This window comes from Podarcis vaucheri (assembly GCF_965113315.1).
Source record: "Podarcis vaucheri genome assembly, chromosome: 7".
NCBI classification, from domain to species: Eukaryota; Metazoa; Chordata; class Lepidosauria; order Squamata; family Lacertidae; genus Podarcis; species Podarcis vaucheri.
In genome coordinates, this window is record NC_138765.1 from 29,683,788 (window position 1) to 29,702,399 (window position 18,612).

The 18,612-nt window shown below is 48.6% G+C and overlaps 1 protein-coding gene and 1 long non-coding RNA gene across 6 annotated transcripts in view; both read right to left on the minus strand.

The window, feature by feature from the left end:
• Positions 1-18,612, minus strand: part of LOC309537395 — a 132,208-nt gene that overhangs the window by 77,737 nt on the left and 35,859 nt on the right. The window lies entirely within an intron of this gene.
• FAM110D (family with sequence similarity 110 member D) lies at positions 205-11,488 on the minus strand. Of its 5 annotated transcripts, none has more exons than XM_082231898.1 (3): positions 11,363-11,459; positions 10,075-10,216; positions 205-3,110 (listed from the first exon to the last, which is right to left on the minus strand). In XM_082231898.1, the coding sequence occupies exon 3, from the start codon at positions 2,780-2,782 to the stop codon at positions 1,730-1,732; it is 1,053 nt and encodes a 350-aa protein (XP_082088024.1). In that variant the 5' UTR covers positions 2,783-3,110; positions 10,075-10,216; positions 11,363-11,459; the 3' UTR covers positions 205-1,729. The 5 variants fall into 5 exon arrangements, with proteins under 5 accessions (XP_082088024.1, XP_082088025.1, XP_082088026.1 ...); XM_082231899.1 differs by lacking the exon at positions 10,075-10,216 and adding an exon at positions 11,092-11,228 and having other exon boundaries at positions 11,363-11,456; XM_082231900.1 differs by having other exon boundaries at positions 10,075-10,129; positions 11,363-11,450.

The following is an 18,612-nucleotide window of genomic DNA, read 5'->3' on the forward strand; positions in this document are numbered from 1 at the left end:
TTGAACCCAATCCCTTGACCAAAGACAACCTAGCAGCTGTCCTAACTGTTTCACTCAAGTTTTATAGAGAGATGCTGGAGCTGAGGAACCCGTAGTTGAAGGAGATGATTGGAAATAGATGACCCTCGGGATTCCTTCAAACCCTGCAATTCTTTGATTCTATAAGTTATGACATTTCTGCCAGAAACCTTTGACATGGAGCGATTCTTCAAAAAGCTTCACTTTTATTAAGAATTCGGGGACAGAGGTAACATTTCTTAATTGTAAATAAGATGTTAGCTGGCCCTCAGGAGGACCCATCAGTTTCAGATCAACAATGACTTTGTTCTGCTTTGCACCATTGGAAGCAGTCTGCCTCTGAATACGAGTTGCTGGGAATCACAACTGGGGAGAGTGATGTTGTGCTTAGGCCCTGCTTGTGGGCTTCACATGGAGGCACCTGGTTGGCCACTGTGAGAACAGGATGCTGGACTACTTGGCCATTGGCCTGATCCAGCAGGACACTTCTTATGTTCATGGCCGATCACTGAGAAAAAGGTTGAGCGCTTCTATTAATACCCATTCATAAAGCTAATCCCATCATCCTGAGCTACCAAAGCTAGTTCTGAAAACAAGGAAAGAGATACAAACATGGGTTTTGCTTTGAATATCTGGAGAATGTCTGAGGAAGGAAGGCACAGAAGGAAACAGAATTGGGTGCAGCACTGGGGGCCTGCCAGTTCAGAGATTGCTCCTGTTCTTCCTGCTTTCATTTCACGGAATGGCTCAGTAGAGTCAAGGGCCTGGCAACCACAAAATGTTTCTCCCAGACTGCACAAAAACCACACAGCCTGGACTGGGGCTTGTATACACCCCACTAGCCACAGTGGTGGTTCTCCGGCAGCTTGTTGCTTGAAAACATAGAAGGGCTAAGCCTGAGAAGTGCTTTGTAACACTAATGATCTCCTGTTGATCACGTTTGCATCACACCCCTCCACAGAACTTTGGGGTTATCCCAAGAGATGCTCTGGTTGTAACTTCATAACAACTCTGTGTGGTAGGCTAGACAAAATGCATATGACTGGCTCAGGGTCTCCCAGGCAGGTTCATGGGGGATTTGAACCCAAGCCTTCCCTGTCCAACACTCTAACCCCCTACAACATGCTCGCTGTTGATAACTGTGGGAGGGGAAGATTTACTCATATTCCTGCAACTTGTGGCTCTCCAGCTATCATTGAACTCCAACTCCTATCAACCTCAGTCCACATAGCCAAGAGTCAGGAATGATGGGAAATGTAGTCCAGCGATATCTGGGGAACCACAGGTTCCCCATCGCTGCTGTAGAACGTATAATTTATATGCTGGTCACCACTACTTATAGCGGGGAAAGAGAGGAGGAAAAATATTTGTCCCAAACCCCCAAATTTTGCCCTCATAGTTTAGGCCTCATTTGAAAATCACGTTGGTCCTGACATGTGTATCCCTTTCTACCTCACAGGCATATTTGCATACAGGCAATGCAGGACTGTTTTTAAAAGCACCCATCATACACCAATTGCCATAATTCCATGGTGAGAGACTCTCCCTGCTTGGCTTCCCATGATGGGAATGTTGCCATCATCAAGATGGCAAGAACTGGGCCCTCACTTAGGCACATGACTGGCACTTGCAAGGTTATAGGAACAGTGAGGCCCAGCCACTGGCCCTCCTTTTCCTGCGATAAGAATTGCATTTGAGACCATGTTTCCATTCACACAGTGGACTCCTTGGCCACAGACAGGGCCTGCTGGCAGCTGTACAGCCATTTAATGACACGGGCGTTTCGCTCAATGACAGAGACCGATGTGAGTGGCTTCTCGCTCAGCTCTTCTACAGACAGCTCCTCTTCGTTGAGTGAGAGACAGTCATGCTCAGAACTGGCTGACCCCACGCTCCCCAGGACCACACAGGAGGACCCCAATTCCCAGCTCCCCGGCTTGAACCGCTCAGCTCCCAGCATTTCCACCAGGTTCTGGTCCAAGCCACAGTAGTTAAAAAAACGCTCTTTCTCCGAGAGAGGGAGAGAATAACTTGGTGCCAGCTCTTTCTTGGAGTCAGATGGTTCTGGGCTCGTGGAAGAAGAGGTTTGGTCCATAACCAGCTGGGAGCTAGGCTGGTGTCCCAGGGTGCGTTCAGAAGCACGTCCCACGGACGTCCTCATTAGAATGCCTACTGAACTTATGGTCCTTGTTTCCTCCTTTTCTGCTGGCACCCAGACCATGGAGGTTTCTTCCTGTGTAACTTGTACCTGTCCATCTCCCAACATTCCTCTAGAGGAAGGGGAGGCACCATGCCCATCTCTCAACGGGCCTTGAAACAGCCGCCTCACTAGGCTGTAGCCTTTGGTGTTCTCCTTGTTGACAGCCGAACAGTCCCGTTTCTGCCGGTAGATAACAAGCGAATCGGGCCTCAGCATGCGCCTGCCGCCCCCTCTCCGTGCTATGGGCGACTGAGGAGAAGGAGGCAGCTTCTTGGGCCCAAGGCCATCTTGGCCAACCTGAGAGAACTCGCCTTGCTGGTGGAGGGTCAAGGCTCTTCTGCCACAAGCAGGCGACTGGAAGGTGTAGCAGAGCAGCACTGGCTCTTGGCGGCTGTTGATGACTTGTTGGGATTTGACGTATTTGGCTTTATCGGCCTCCAGCCTTTCCACGGCACTTGGGGTCCGCCCCCCGGTACTCCCCTCCAGCTGCTTACGGAGGTAGTCGGGCCCTCGGTTGAGCAGCCCAAGAGGGGAAAGTCCTTCTCCGGGAGACAGAGGCCTCATTTTATGTCCACAGTACTGGGATAATGAGCAACCTTCAGTTTCAGAAGGAGAGTTGTGAGGAGACTTTGCGATGTCAAGGTATCTCTGGGAAGTTGGGATGGTTGCCAGAGCTTTGCCCTGAACTGGGCAATAGGTTAAGTTGGTGGTTTTACCACTCTAGGTTTTGGCTGGCTTCTTCAGAATCCGCAGCTGAACTCCTATGGCAGCGCTTGTAACCAGCTTCCTGCTTCTTACTTCCTGTCATTAAAAATTCACTCATGTGAAGATTAGGAAAATTCCTTTTCTGTGAATAGAGGAGAGGGTGGGTATCAACAGGTCAACAGTTGCCCTAGAAGCAGAGAATGTGGTCAATTAGTGAAATAATATCTGTCAGAGGAAATGACTCTAGAAAGAATGGAACAGTTGGTGACTAACAATAATAATCCTAGCAGTGAATGATTTTTGTTGAATGAGGTGAGCAGTTGTTGGTGTTGATACACTGTGGACTTATAACTGATTCGGTGAATTGCAATGTTTTGACTCAGGCTATGTCCACACAGTGCAGTGGTACCTCTGGTTGCAAACGGGATCAGTTCCAGAGGCCCATTCACAACATGAAAAGCCTGCAACCTGAAGCACCGTATCTGCGCAGGTGCGTGGCACGATTTGGCGCTTCTGCGCATACGCGAGCGGCGAAACCCAGAAGTAACCCTTTCCGGTACTTCCGGGTCGCCACGGGACGCAATCTGAAAAGACGTAACATGAAGCAAACGTAACATGAGGTATGACTGTGTGTTTAAAGCACTATGATACCACTTTAACAGCTATAGCTTCTCCTAAAGCATCCCAGGGACTGTAGTTTGTTAAGGGTTCTGAGAGTTATTAGCAGGCCCCTATTCCCCTCAGAGAGCTACCATTCCTTATGCCAGTGTTTCCCAACCACTGTTCCGCGGCACACTAGTGTGCCGCGAGATGTTGCCTGGTGTGCCACGGGAAAAATTAAAAAATTTGAAAGATTTTTTTTTAAAGTCAAATTTTCGATTGGGGCGCCGTCACTAGATGACCCCTGGGGTTCCCTCCATCCCTCCCGCTCTGCGCCTCCCTCCTCCTCCCCCGGGGAGGCCCTTCCTGGCTCTCGGCCAAGGCTTGGCGGCTGCCACTCACTCACTCGCTCGCCCACCCGTCCCTCCATCCCTGCACCCGGCCTCTCCCCCTCCGTCCCCGGCGCGGGGGCTGTCGGGATCCGTAGTCCCCTCGCCCTTGGGCTCCGCGCCCGCGCGGGGTGCGCGAACTACGTTTCCCAGCGTGGCCTGGCGGGCCGGGCATTTTGTTTGAAGCGCTCTTCTCCCGGCCATGGAATGAGCGCAGCGGCGGCGGCCGGGCGGGCAGGGGCTCTTCCGCGCAGACCTCGCGCAGCCTGCCTGCGCCCCCGCGGAGATCGGGCGGCAGGATGGAGCCCGGGGATCCCCGTGGAGGCGGAGCGGCGGAGGCGGAGCGGCGGAGGCGGAGCGGCGGAGGCTGCCCCCCAGGTAGGGCTGCGTCGGGGGGGGTTATTTTTGCAATGCTGCATCCGCGCCGGAGGGGACGCATCGGACCGCGGGGAGACCCCTTGGCGGGCGTGCAAGGCAATGCATGCGTGCAGGCGTTGCATGGAGTGCAGTGCAATGCAATGGCAACGCGGCGCCCTGCATGCAAGCATGCAACTTCCACCGGCGCTCCGGACTTGGCAGGTGAGGGGGGGCCCCAGTGGGCGGCAGAGAGAGCCGGGAGGGCGAAGGGGAGCCGGGGGGGGAGCAGCGCTGCTCCCCGAGCTGAGCCCGGGGGGAAACTTTGGCGTCGTTGCGCCGGGTGTTGGAAGCAGAGGCTGGCGGGGGCCCCTCACCTGCAAAACCTGGTCGCCTCTCATATATTTCGTGCATTGCATTCATCGCCCGCTTTCTCCTCCAAGGAGCTCCTGGGGGCGCGCGTGGTTCTCCCCGTGTTATCCTCGCAACAACAGCCCTGCGAGGTGGGTCAGGCGAGTGGCCCAAGGGAGCACCCAGGGATTGTCCTGGCCAGGTGGGGTGATTTGAACCCTGCTCTCTGCCCGGTCTTCGTCCTCATTTAGCCCCCACATGACTGTGCATGACTGAGGTTTCCCCCCCTTGTCTTGGCTATGGTGTGAGTCTGTGCTGTTAATTAATGGGGTTCTGCCTTTGGAGAAGATGAGCCAGCCCTCAAGGAGGTGATTATGTAATTTGCTAGCAATTCATGTCCCTCCCGGCGTGACGCTGCGCGCTGACGTCACGGGGCTGTAATGGTGGTGTGCCTCGAGATTTTTTTCATGAAACAAGTGTGCCTTTGCCAAAAAAGGTTGGGAAACACTGCCTTATGCCATTTAAATGGAAATTGTGATCAGCAATGAGTTTCCTATGCTGTCCCTCATTCCAAGGAAAACTAACCCTGGGTAAGTATCTGGAAGCCAATGAATCTTGCACCCCTCAGAGGCTGGGGTGGCATGCAACAATAGTGACCCTCTAGAGAGGTGACTCACAGTCGTGGAAGCATGAGCAGGGGAAGAATTTCAGTTTTGTGTTCTAGCATCAAAAGACTCCGTATGTGAAAACCAGGCCAGTGCACCTGCCCCAAGGAAGGTGCAGCCAAGAGCCAAGACAAAACTCTAGACAGCAGCACTTGAAGTGGGAATGACCCGACCAGGAAAAGGAAGCTCTACTGGGCATGTTGTCAAAGGGCTCTGATTTTTTTGTGTGCTGAGGTTCCAAAAGGAAACAAAGCAGGAAAAAATAAAGGAGCCAGCAATCTTATCTTTACGGTCTCAGCCGTCCACAGAACAAAGCAAACTCTGCCATGGAAAAGGGTATCTTTGCACTCCCCTCCAGGCGGTCAGTTATAGGAAGGAGGAGACAGCGGGAGGTTGGAAAAAGCCACCACAGTGTCATGGATTCGCCTTCGCTTCTATGCAGCTTGGAATAATCTAAAGGGGTTTTGGCTGACGCGGGACCTTGACGTCCGCTTCCTTTTCAGAAAGCAATGCCAAGAAACTCGGGAGGTGCCTTTGGACAGGATGGCTTGCCTTTGATCTCAGGGCTAGCAGGGCAGAGCTTGGGGGAATCTGATGGGTCCAGGGGAGAGGCAGGGATGGCAGGTCACTGGTGGAACCTCATCGGTAAGACCCACTAATCCATTGGCTAAGCATGGCAGAACTGGAAGCTTACTGGCTTGTCAGATTTCATGACTGCTAACCTAGGGTCTAGGGCCCTTCCAGACTGATGGGGATTATGTGCGTGCGCAGGTTTATTCTGCAGCAGTGTGGCATGTCATTAACACATTAATAGGGCATTAGTGGTGGATTTGCACTGAAATGTCCATGCACCAGTCCCCTTTATTAGTTGTTCTGCGGTGCTTCCCCAATGTTATTACATTCATTGCCATCTGAAAGCGCAGATCCAGCCTCCAAGGAACGCGTTGCTGCTGCCATTGTGGCAGCAACAGCACTCCTTGGCCTCTTGGTGAATTGGAGGCTCTGATGGTCTCCTCCCAGCTCTAGGGAGGAAATGGTGCAATCTCCTGGGCTCTGCACCTGCTGGCATAATTCAGAGCAGGCCCCTTTCCCCCTCCCCCCTGCAATGGCCTTTGATTCCCACTTCAACCACTGACTAAGGTTGATTTGACTGCCTCAAAGAATTCTGGGAATTGCATCTCTATGAGGGGTAAACTATAGGGCCCAGAATTCTCCGAGGTGGGAGAATACATGCTTTAAAGCAGGGGTCAGCAAGGTTGACCTTGCCTGGGCCGGTTCACTGCTGTGGAGCCCCCTCTGTGGGCTGGACGTGAGTGTGATTTCCGGCATCTGCATCTGCACAGATGCAATTTCCGGCGCCACGGAAGCGAGTCCCCGCGCCACACTGCTCCGCTTTAGTTGAGGGAGGCTTGGTTTGAGGGAGGCTCATGGGCCGGTAAAACAACCCCCGTGGCCGCTTGTGGCCCATGGGCCTTAGGTTGCCGACCCCTGCTTTAAAGGTACAATGTGTACACAGCTAGATTGTTAGCCTTAGAATCATAGAACTGTAGAGTTGGAAAGAACCACAAGTGACATCTAGTTCAGCCCTTTGCAAGGCAGCAATCTTTTGCCCAATGTGGGGCTTGAACCCATGACCCAGGGATTAAGAGTCTTATGCTCTACTAACTGAGCTATCCCTTGAGATGTTTTTAGCTGCAACCTCACCTAAGAACCAGCATATATGCAAATATAATTTTTTGTCTTATTCTCATGGTCCTTCCTGTTGGAATAATGCACATTTTTGTTGTTGTGCAGACTATTAATAGAATTTGATATAGCTGGGATCTCGGCAGGCCTTAACCAGGTCCCGGCACTTAGTTCAGAGGTGGCAAATGCCTCCCCCTCTTTCACTCCTCCCACCCAGTAGGAATCACAGATGGTTACTTCTCTATTAGGAGAGACACAAATGGTACAGCAACAGCCACTTCATCATACACAGGGGGTACTCAGAACAGAAGAGTAAATGGGATTCACACCAAATATCTGGCACATGCTAAGTAGCCCAAAGCCATTTGTCTCTGGGAAATGCAATGAGTATTTCCTTGCTACGTTCATCCAAATAGACTTAAAGAGTTCTCAGAAACAAATAAAAAAAGCCACACTTGGCCACTTGTTTTTGCAAATAATGTGTGATGTAAATAGTGGGGCTGGGGGGGCACTTTTGGAACCTAGGAAGCTGCTTTTTACTGATACCTTTGGTCCATCTAGCTACGTATTATCTGTCCTGACAGCAGCAGCTTTCCAGGGTTTTGAGACAGGGGACATTCCCAGCCTCACCTAGAGATGCCAGGATGGAACCTGAAACCTCCTGCAGGCAAATCATGCACTCTCCCAATGTGCTACAGCCCTAAACATAAAGTGAGATTCTAGTCTTCATCGTTCTGAAGAAAGGTCTGAGTTAAATAGGAACGTAAGGCAGCTGTCTTACACTGAGTCAGGCCTCTGTCCATCCAGCTCAGTTAAACAGGTCATTGTAGATCCAGCCTGGCTCTTTCTCCTGACCTCATGGGAATGTCTAGGAACCAAACCCAGGGCCCTCTTGAACCCAAAGCAAGAATCCTACTCCAGAGACCGATCAACCTTGAAGACCAACAAACAATACTGAGGTCGATGGACCAACAATCTGAACTTCCTCTGGATGCAGTTCTCAAATGTAGCTCCCTAGGGAATTAGGCCAGGGCTTTTCATCATCCATGCTATTCAAGATTCCTTAACTGCAGATACTGGGGGAAGGGGCGGGTTTCAAAGGAGAAGCTTCATATACGGAGAACATTTATTCTGTCACCAAACTGTGCATGACTAATTCATCTTATTTAGCAAAAATTATACATAATAGTAGTAAAACCTCTCATTGTTTTATATGAGAACAAATAGGGCCACCTAACCCCTACCCAGTGAAAGCTATTATCCTCCGGGGATGCCATGATAGACAGGTCTTCAAACACAGCTTCTGAAAGTGGCTTGAGCAACTGTCTGGCTCCTTGAGTCACCCCAAATGTGAGTCCAATGTTAATCCTTACGCAATCAGCCATGTCAGCTTTCCTGTAGCTTCCCAGCCCTATTGCAAGAGGAGAGGAAGCTGCAGAGGGTCCCCATTGCTCCATCCCTTGTAGCAAAAAGACCAGCTGTTTCCTGAGCTGTCTGCTACCCACTGCCTCTCCCTTCCTCTTTGCCTTGTGCAACTTTTTACTTTTACAGTATCTTGTATTTGCCCATGGTTTTGGGTAAAAAGCAGCACTAAAGGCCCCTCCAGACCGAGGTTTTATTGGGGATGTATTATTTAAGCCGCAGAAGATGTGCTGATTGGAAGTGCAGCAGTGTTACTTTGGCAGGAGCAAAGAATATCGAAAGCAGGATTGCATATGGCTGCCCCAATATCATCATGAATGCTGAATAGAAGGGACATATAGAAGGGACCCTAGGTATATCTGGTTATCGGTACAAAGAGAGAAATTGCACATCCTGGAAAAGGCCCAGATTCCTTTGTACAGCCCCTCAAGTGATGCCCCTTTCCTAATACTGGGTCTCCTGCAGAGCCAGCCTTGCACCAGGCAAAGTGTCAGATGCTGGGAGACTGCTTCTCCTGCGCCCCAACTCCTAGTCATTCCCACGTTTCTGAGCTGGCACCTTAGTAGGGGTCCCTCCAGACAACGTATTTATCAATCGTTCCTCTTGGCTGTGGGATATTTTCATGTCTCCTTGTTAATAATCCAAAGCATTTCCTGTCACTTTCTAAACCGCAAAAAACTCCAGTATGGATAGCCTTAGGTAGGCCACCATCTTTCATCATGTCCTTCCCTTCAACCCCAGGGGAATAATAATATTAGATTGGCATATAGGGTTTGGGGAAGGATTGCCAATATAATTTATGCTTTAAGCATAGAATCAACTGTAGAGTTGGAAAGGACCACAAGGGTCATCCAGCCCCAACCCCCGCAATGCAGGAATATTTTGCCCAACATGGGGCTCAAACCCACGATTAAGCGCCTCATTCCCTACAGACTGAGCTAGCCCAGCACTTAATAAAAGTGCTATATAGGAAGACGGGGTCCTGCTTTCAATACTGGGCCCTTCTACACTATATATTTAAAGCAGTATCATGCCACTTTAAACCATCATGGCTTCCCCGCAAAGGATGCTGGGAACTATAGTTTGGTAAGGGTGTTGAGAGTTGCTTTTAGGGGGAGGCTATTCCCTTTTAACAGCTACAACCCCCAGAGTTTCTTGAGAAGAGGAATCAATCGCTAAAGCATGCATGAAATTGTAGCCTTATTATTGTGTCCATAACATGCTGCAGAATACAAGCATGGGGTTGGGATGGGTTTTTGGAAGACGCATATGCATGAATTTGTTTTATGTGTGTAGATCAGTGCATGCTGACCAACACACAGTCTTCACACACCCAACCGTCTAGAGGAGCCCTCAACCACCCATCATTTTTTCACACTGTGGCAAAGCAAAAAAACTGGTTCCTTGCTGCCACGCACTCTGTAGGCTGACCCCAAGAGGAGGACATCCACCTCCTTATAAACTTTGCAGAGGTCAGCTAGCTTTCTCCCTAGGATGCCAGGAGAGAAGTCATCCTCTCCAGGCTACAGAACCAGACCCCCCAATTACGGCTGAACTTTTTGCCTCTTGAATCCACAGCTATAAATAAGCACGCCTGGGGCAAGCAGCCTCCCTCCTCCCTGCTACACACCCGCCAGAGGCGGGTTTTAACTACAGGGCAGCCCTGGCCAAATGGGATACCTACGTGCAGCGGACTGAGAAGAGAGAAGAACTCCAAGCTCCGTTCCCCCGAGAGGAGGCTAAAAAAGAAAGAGAGTCGCATTCTGGGTTGCTCACCACAGGAAATACCTGATAGCAAAGCAGATGGGTGGTCTGTCCAGTTCTGCCTGTAAGGACAACAATGAACATGGAGTCTCAAGGCATTAGGAAAATAGAAAGGTGCCTTATAGTGAGTGCTTAGCAATGTCTGCACTGACTGGCAGCAGCTTTCCAGTGTTTCAGGCAGGATTTTCTCCCAGCTGTGCCTGGAGATGCTGAGGATTCAGCCTAGGAACCTTACAATATTCTACCCATTTCCAGAGGGTGGCACACAAGTTTATTGCGTCCAGTGCTTCTGTACACTAAATCTCATTTTGTCACATGCATATAAAGTGTTTTCCTGAAGTTTGTGCACTGGTCTTTATTGGCTGATCACAGGGATCTGCCTCCTGCCCTTCAGTAGAATTTCTAGGGCAAGTTATAGATTTTCAAAATATATAAAAATGTTTAAAGTGAGCAAAAATACACCAAGAACAGCAGAATCTACAAGAGCAACACCAAACTAAAAGACTCATACAATGCAACCATCAGCAAAAATCAAATAGGTTGCGGCTAAAAGCCTATACACACACGCTTTCCTAGGCGTAAGCCCTATGGAACTGATTGCCTAGGATTGCTCTGTAAATTAAATTAAAAGATCTGAGAAAACAAGAAGGTATTCACCCGGTGCTCATAAAAACCCATTATTCGAACCTCCCCATTTTGTCTACCAAACGTTATGCTACCACAATGCATTTGTTAGTATTTCTTTACAGTATCACAAGACTCCTATTTGGGGGGGGGGGCGGGGGGAGGCACTGGGTTCCTAGAGCTCAAAAATCTACATGTCATCCAAATTCATACAGCACAAGATTCCTTTGGGGAGATTGCCTACAGCAGGAAGATCCTCAGTTCATGCAAGTTCATAAAGCACACACACACACACACACACACACACACACACACGAGCAGTTAATCAGACATCACCACCCTTCCAAAAAAGTATCTGCTTTGAATGCAGGAGGTCCCAAGTTCAATCCCCGTGGCATCACCAGGTAAGTCTAGGACGGTACCCTGTCTGAAATGCTGGAGAGCCGCTGCCTGGCAGCACAGAAAATCCTGATGAGCAAATGGTCTGACTCGCTATAAGGATGCTTCCTATGACCCACCCTCGCTGGCTTTGGAGGCAGGGAGCCTCTAGAAGCAGGTAGAGTTATCCCCGAAGAGGCACTCACCTTGCTATCCTGGCCAAAGACATGTCAACGCTGCTTTGCCATCTCCAGCAAAAGATGCCCAGACAGACGGGCAAAGTGAGCTCAGCAGCTGCAGCAGCAGCAGCAGCAGGCTGGCTGGTAAATATGGGCTGCCAGGGCAGGAAGACACAAACAAGCTCCCTCCCTCCCCTGCCTTAACCCTTTCTGAACTGAGCTGCCCCAGGCATGATGCTATTGACCCCTTCCATGCCACAGTCTTTATTGCCCCCCCAGAGCCTTCCTGCATTTCTGCCAACAGCATTAACCCTTCCGTTTCTCACACATCCCTCTGTGTTGCGTTAATGACATTTGTTTTCGGAAATCCAAAAAGCAAGGAGGACTTGGGGGTGTGCCATTTTTGCATGTGCTGCACCTGCAACTTAGGTGTAAAACTGACTTATTGTGTCTGCAAGAAGCTGATGAAGTATACTGATGGTCAATTCCACATTCAAAGCATGTGTAAAGGACATGGTTCCCACTACGAAACCTGCGGAATGTAGTTTGTTAAAGGTGCGGGGAACTGCAGCTCTGTCAGGGATAAACCACAGTTCCGTGTGTGTGTGTGTGTGTGTGTGTGTGTTTACACACCCACATATCCCTAAATCAAATCTTTTGGGGGTTGTGGGGACATTTTCAAATTGGAGATATTGCTGTGGGCATGACATTCCCTACAACCAAGCTCACACTTCAGTCTGTTATATAGGCTATAGTACAGAGGTCGGCAAAGTTTTTGTGGCTTGGGCCAGTTCACGGTCCCACAAATTCCGCGGTGGGCTGGAGTGTGTGTGCGTGTGCACATGCATGCATGCACAAACACTATTTCCAGCGCTCCTTCCAGCGTGGAGGAGGCATGCGTGCCTGCAGCCAATGGGAAGCCGGCCTGCGTCACGGAAGGCGGTCCCCACACATGGGAGCCAACCGAGCGGGCGAGAATCCATGGGCCAGTTAAACAACCCCCATGGGCAGCTTGTGGCTCATGGGCCTTAGGTTGCTGACCCCTGCTATAGCATAACACTTCTTTCAAGCATAATTTAAGCACACAGGATGAGTAGGGAGAGGGGACTTTGTGGATAGCAGGGCCTTTTTGGGCATATGTGTGTCCACAGGTGCCTTGGCAAGCCTTGCTGCCCTGAACAACTTGGGCCCTGAATATCTGGACACCCACCTCCATCCGTACAGACCCTCTTGAATTTTAAGATCAGCAGAGGGCCCCCCTCATGGTAGTCCACCACCCTCAGAAGTGGAAGGAATGGCAGCCTGGGAAAGGACTTTCTCTGTGGTTTTTAATCGTATGGTTGTTGTAACCTGTCCTGAGGGCCCCGTGGTGAAAGGCTGGTTTAATCAAATAAATAAATAAATGGCCTTGTTGTTGGCATTCTCCCGTCTCAGGAGACAATGGAGAAGTGTGCCTTTATGAGCAAAGTGCAACTGTTAGAACGTTGTACCACCTGCTGTGGCTGTAGAGGAGAGACATGTTTTGTTGCAGCTGGGGCAGATGAAGGCGTCTGGTTGTGCTGCTGCAGGTATACCATGGTGTTTCAACTCCTTGCACTCCTCCCAGCAGTCATTCTCCTCTGGTCACTGTGGATACATGACCTGTCTGCCTGCCTCTCTCCAGGCACTGCAGGATGAGTAAATCCGCCAGTTTCCCCCCTTGTCAGTTTCTAATATTTTCTATTCTTAAGTTCAGTTCTCCACATTTCCACATTAGTTTAATTTTAAAAAAACAACAACCCCCAAACATATAAACAAACACATATCCTCATTAAAAATAATCAGCATAAAGTGTACATTTGTATGTGATTTTGCCTGACATACACATTTTTGCACCTCAATTATCCCAAATATAACACATTATTGTATGTTCCTTTCACCAACATGGGCATCTCAATGCACACTTTATGCTGGTGTGCATTTCCCGCGCTCCCTTCAGGTTTTCTCATACCCTCTCCTTTTCAGAGCATCCCTGATATAATAAAATCCGGATTGAGGGATGGGAAAGTGTGGAAAGGGAGTCATTTGAAGGAGAACGTAAGGTGGAGAACAGAGAATTAACTGAAGTACAAAAAGCTTACTATCCCCATCAAATGAGAAGTCTGTTTGGGTGAGTGGGGGTCTGCCCTGCTAACCTCAGACAGCTCCCACTGGCCTGCCCTCTTACTTACAACCTGGCATGAGCTGTCAGCTTTCTCCCCCTTCTTGGTATTGCCCTTGTAGAACTCAGCAGGGAGGAGAATGGGGACAAAACTAGAAGAAGTTGTCTCTGCCTGTTATTGGCTCTGGCACCACCTACTGGGAGCCTCCCTCCCTACAATGCTACCAGCTCCTGTGGACACCAGCCACCACTGACCCTGAGATTACAGGATTTGCTGATCAGAAGGTCGGCGGTTCGAATCCCCGCAACGGGGTGAGCTCCCGTTGTTCGGACCCAGCTCCTGCTGGGTTTGAAAGCACGTCAAAGTGCAAGTAGATAAATAGGTACCGCTCCAACGGGAAGGTAAACGGAGTTTCCGTGCACTGCTCTGGTTTGCCAGAAGTGGCTTATTCATGCTGGCCACATGACCCGAAAGCTGTCTGCGTACAAATGCAGGCTCCCTTGGCCTATAGAGCGAGAAGAGCGCCGCAACCCCAGAGTCGTCCACGACTGGACCTAATGGTCAGGGGGTACCTTTACCTTTAGTATATAGGGCAGGTATCAACATGAGTCTCTTTTTGCAGCAAAAACAGTGTGTTTTAGCACCTTAAAGACAAACAAATGCATTAAATGGCCTAAGCGCTTATGGACCAGAAAGTCAACTTATTCAGATGCATTGATCTAATTGTGGCCCTTGGGTCTGTCTGGCACTGACAGGGTTAAGAGTGAAAGCCTCTTTTCCGCCCCACCCCACCCTACTCCCTCCCAGTCAAGAGGAAGTTTTGATCATACTCTTTCCTGGGGAGATTTAAATTGCAGGAAGCCACAGTAGAACCTATAGCAGTTGCCAGAGGTTATTTTTGTGGCTGGTCTTTGAACTGCTCAGAATGTTGCTCCTTTTTAAGAAAAACAATTATAATACCCCCCCCCCCAGTAGAGTTACTATAGCAAATGGAAAATAAAACAAGAGAAATGTTTGAGATATAAAATACAGGAGACTACTTTTAAACTGTTATCACACAATATATAATAAACAAAAGAACTGCAAACTGTTTATATAGATATTTTTTATTTTTATTTTAGACTGCTTAGAGATTTTGCTACAATCAAAGAGTGTGTGTGTGTATGTGCATATATATCAATGCTCCCAGAAATAATAAATAATAATTGACATTGTGATAGCAAACTGCAATTCCCCCGGCACCAATACATAACAAAGCAGCTCCATTTCTATAAAGAGCCTTTGGACATCATTTTTATGGTATATTCGTTATATTTTTTTGCTCATGGTGGTATCAGGGAGGTTGTGTGTAATCCAGTTTTGGGGCAGCCACACTTCGTTCCCCATCAGTGTACGTCCTATAGATTCCTGCTGAAATCATGTAACTTTTTATGCCACAAGTGCTCTGGAGGGAATTTTCATTTGGAGATCAAAAGGGGACATAGATGATGTTCATGTAAGATAAGAAACAAATAAAATAAAACCTACATACAGCAACAGTGTTTTGTGTTGTTTAGGCTCCTATTATGTAAGTAATGGGCCCCGCCTGCTAGCCTGATCCCTAAAATATCACTACAGTGGTGCCTCAGGTTAAGAACTTAATTCGTTCCGGAGGTCCGTTCTTAACTGTTATTAACCTGAAGACCACTTTAGCTAATGGGGCCTCCCGCTGCTGCCGCGCCGCCGGAGCCCGATTTCTGTTCTTATCCTGAAGCAAAGTTCTTAACCTGAAGCACTATTTCTGAGTTAGCGAAGTGTGTAACCTGAAGCGTATGTAACCTGAAGCGTATGTAACCTGAAGCGTATGTAACCTGAGGTACCACTGTAGTTTGCTCATATATATATATATATATATATATATATATATATATATATGCAGGTTTTGGTGTCTTCGGGTGTCTTCCCGTGTAAGAGTCGGGGTGTCTGTGCGACGTTTCGACGAGGTCTCACTCGTCATCTTCAGGCTGGTGCTTTCGGCTTCTTGTTACTGGAACAGAGCAGAGTCTGGTGTTTGAGTTCCTATAAATACTGTTGAGGGGTGTGGTGTATAGCCTCCAACGTTCTGGGCAGAGAGGAAGTGCCTAGATTAGTGTGCCTTTTCTTCTTTTGTTCCTTAATTACTTGAGGGATATCTTGGGTGATTTCATGAGTGATATTCTGAATACCACTGGGTGGGTCATTAAGTGTAGATTAGTTGCTAAAGCTTTCGTGTCTTGACCTCTTGAGCTTGTGAAGAGTTTGCAGATTCCAAATTGCTCTTTAACATGGAACATCACCACAAGAGAATAATCATGGAAGCCATCGAGATAGAGAAACACCCTCACAACATGAACAAGCGTGACGACACGTCCCGCCTGCCAGACATCTGGAAATTAGCCCTCCCCACAAAAACCGACACCAGAACCAGAGGCACACAGAACGCCGTCACCAATCAACCACACCAGACCCAAACCCAGACCCTCTCCACAGACATATTACAGACTCCATCCAGTAGCCAAACTATAGTGGCACCTCCGGATGCTGCACCCCCCTGCAATCCCTACACAGATCTGGCTGGCACAAGGCACAAAACCATAGCTCGCCCCTATACACGAAGCCAAGCCAGAGCACAACTAAATGCAGCACAGCCATCTTCTCAGAAAAACTCTTCACAAGCTCAAGAGGTCAAGACACGAAAGCTTTAGCAACTAATCTACACTTAATGACCCACCCAGTGGTATTCAGAATATCACTCATGAAATCACCCAAGATATCCCTCAAGTAATTAAGGAACAAAAGAAGAAAAGACACACTAATCTAGGCACTTCCTCTCTGCCCAGAACGTTGGAGGCTATACACCACACCCCTCAACAGTATTTATAGGAACTCAAACACCAGACTCTGCTCTGTTCCAGTAACAAGAAGCCGAAAGCACCAGCCTGAAGATGACGAGTGAGACCTCGTCGAAACGTCGCACAGACACCCCGACTCTTACACGGGAAGACACCCGAAGACACCAAAACCTGCATTCCTGTACCCGTGAAAATCTACGAAAGCAAATATATATATATATATATATATGCAGGTTTTGGTGTCTTCGGGTGTCTTCCCGTGTAAGAGTCGGGGTGTCTGTGCGACGTTTCGACGAGGTCTCACTCGTCATCTTCAGGCTGGTGCTTTCGGCTTCTTGTTACTGGAACAGAGCAGAATTCGGGAAGACACCCGAAGACACCAAAACCTGCATTCCTGTACCCGTGAAAATCTACGAAAGCATATATATATATATATATATATATATATGGTACCTACATTCTGCATGTGCAAATGGCTTTAGTTATCTATTAGGTCCATAAATTACCATATAGCATATATTCAACACAAAAAGCAGCGACAATTTGTTGCTGACAAAGGACAGCTGGACATATAAAGGGCCCCATTACCTTCAGTAGCTTAGGGCCTCATCAAACCTAAATCTGGCCCTGGCTGAGACAACTGCAGAGGCTGCTGATCAGGTACTGGGCAACCGCTAAGATCACTTAGATCATCTGGGGAAATTCTACTGGTGGCAGCACGCCCTACAGAATATCACAGGGCGGTGACCCCAAATGGGTATCTCCTGCCATGTGGAATGTCCTTTGCTCTGCCAGTCATGGAGCATCACCCATCAGTTGCTTCAGGTGTCTTTTAAAGACCTATCTATTTTGCTTAGGCTTCCTTTGTTACCTGTTAGGCTTCCTCTGGACCCTGTTATTTCGGAATTCTTCTTTTAACCTGTTTTTGATGTTGCATCTCTGCTTTTTTGATACTGGGTTTTCTGTTGTTGCATTTTGTATGCTCCTTTGAGATTTTAAATCACTCATTGGCTTTGAAATGCTGCTAAATGAATGAACAAGCAAACAGAAAGGAACTGGTCCCTTGCTCCTTAACCTCCAAAGATTTAAAACTCGCCAGCCAAAACCAGGGTCCCTAAGCATTACTTCCTGCTGAAAGATCCCCTTTCCTTCTTCCATTGTCATATCTCCAAAGTGGAAGATTCCACATGTCCCATCTGAAATAGCCATCCGGGGCTGGGGTGGGAGGTCTCGGTGCAAGGAAACCTTGCAGAGGCAGCTTGAGTGACAGAGACAGATGCTGCCACTGAAGCTACTCCAGCTGTCCAGATAACAAGGCCAAAGGGCAGGGGGAAATCGCACCCAGCTATGTGGAAGGATGCATGGGCATCTTGCTGAGAAAAGCAAAAGCAAACCACCAGCAGCAATATATTTACTACGGCTAGTCAAAATAAGTAACCTCCTAGAGAGCAGCCAAAGCCTTGATCTGTGGTCTGGCTTGCACAGCACAATAAGCCAAACAACGGCTTACCCAGACTGGGTGAACATGCCTGCTCCCCAAAAGGAGCTCGCAGTCACTCCTGCCAAGTATGAGCTAAGCCAAGGTTATCCTTACTAAACATAAGCTGTAGCCAATAGCAAGCCTTTTAAGCCATGTCTTTTACTAGGAACATAGGAAGCTGTCTTATACAGAGCAAGTCCTTTGCTCCATCTAGTCAACCTTTTTATACCTACCGCCCACTAATGCATCTTTCTTGATGGTAAAATTTCCTTATTGCCCACCAGTGGTCGATGGAAGGAGGATTCAGCTTGTGCTGCAAAACCCCTTACCGCCCACTTAGAACCCTGAAACGCCCACTAGTGGGCGGTAGGAACCAGGCTGACAACCCCTGATCTAGCCGGTGGTGGCTGGCGCCCACTAGTAGGGCAGAACACAGGGAGGTCAACACTAGGGGGAGCCGGAGCCAACGAAAGCCAGAGCCATCCGAAAAATTCCAGTTTTCTCCCCATACACAATCCTGCTTTCAATACTATTTGCAACTGCAAGTGTTCTGGTGTGGTCATACCGCTTCATTTCCAATCAGGCAGATCCTGTAATTTGCTGCTGAAATCCCATAAATGTTGTGGGTTTTGTTTGTTTGTTTGTTTGTGCGGCATTTGTAGTGCTGCAGCCTCTCCAGACAGCAACAATGTGGCTGGGGAACATTGGGGAAGTAAAGCAGAACTTAAAAAGCAGAACAAATCCACCACCAGTGCACTATTATTGTGTCAAAAATGAGTTGCAGAA

Excerpts from the sequence above, each read along its gene's own strand:
- FAM110D (XM_082231897.1), bottom strand. The coding sequence starts at position 2,782 with ATGAGGCCTCTGTCTCCCGGAGAAGGACTTTCCCCTCTTGGGCTGCTC.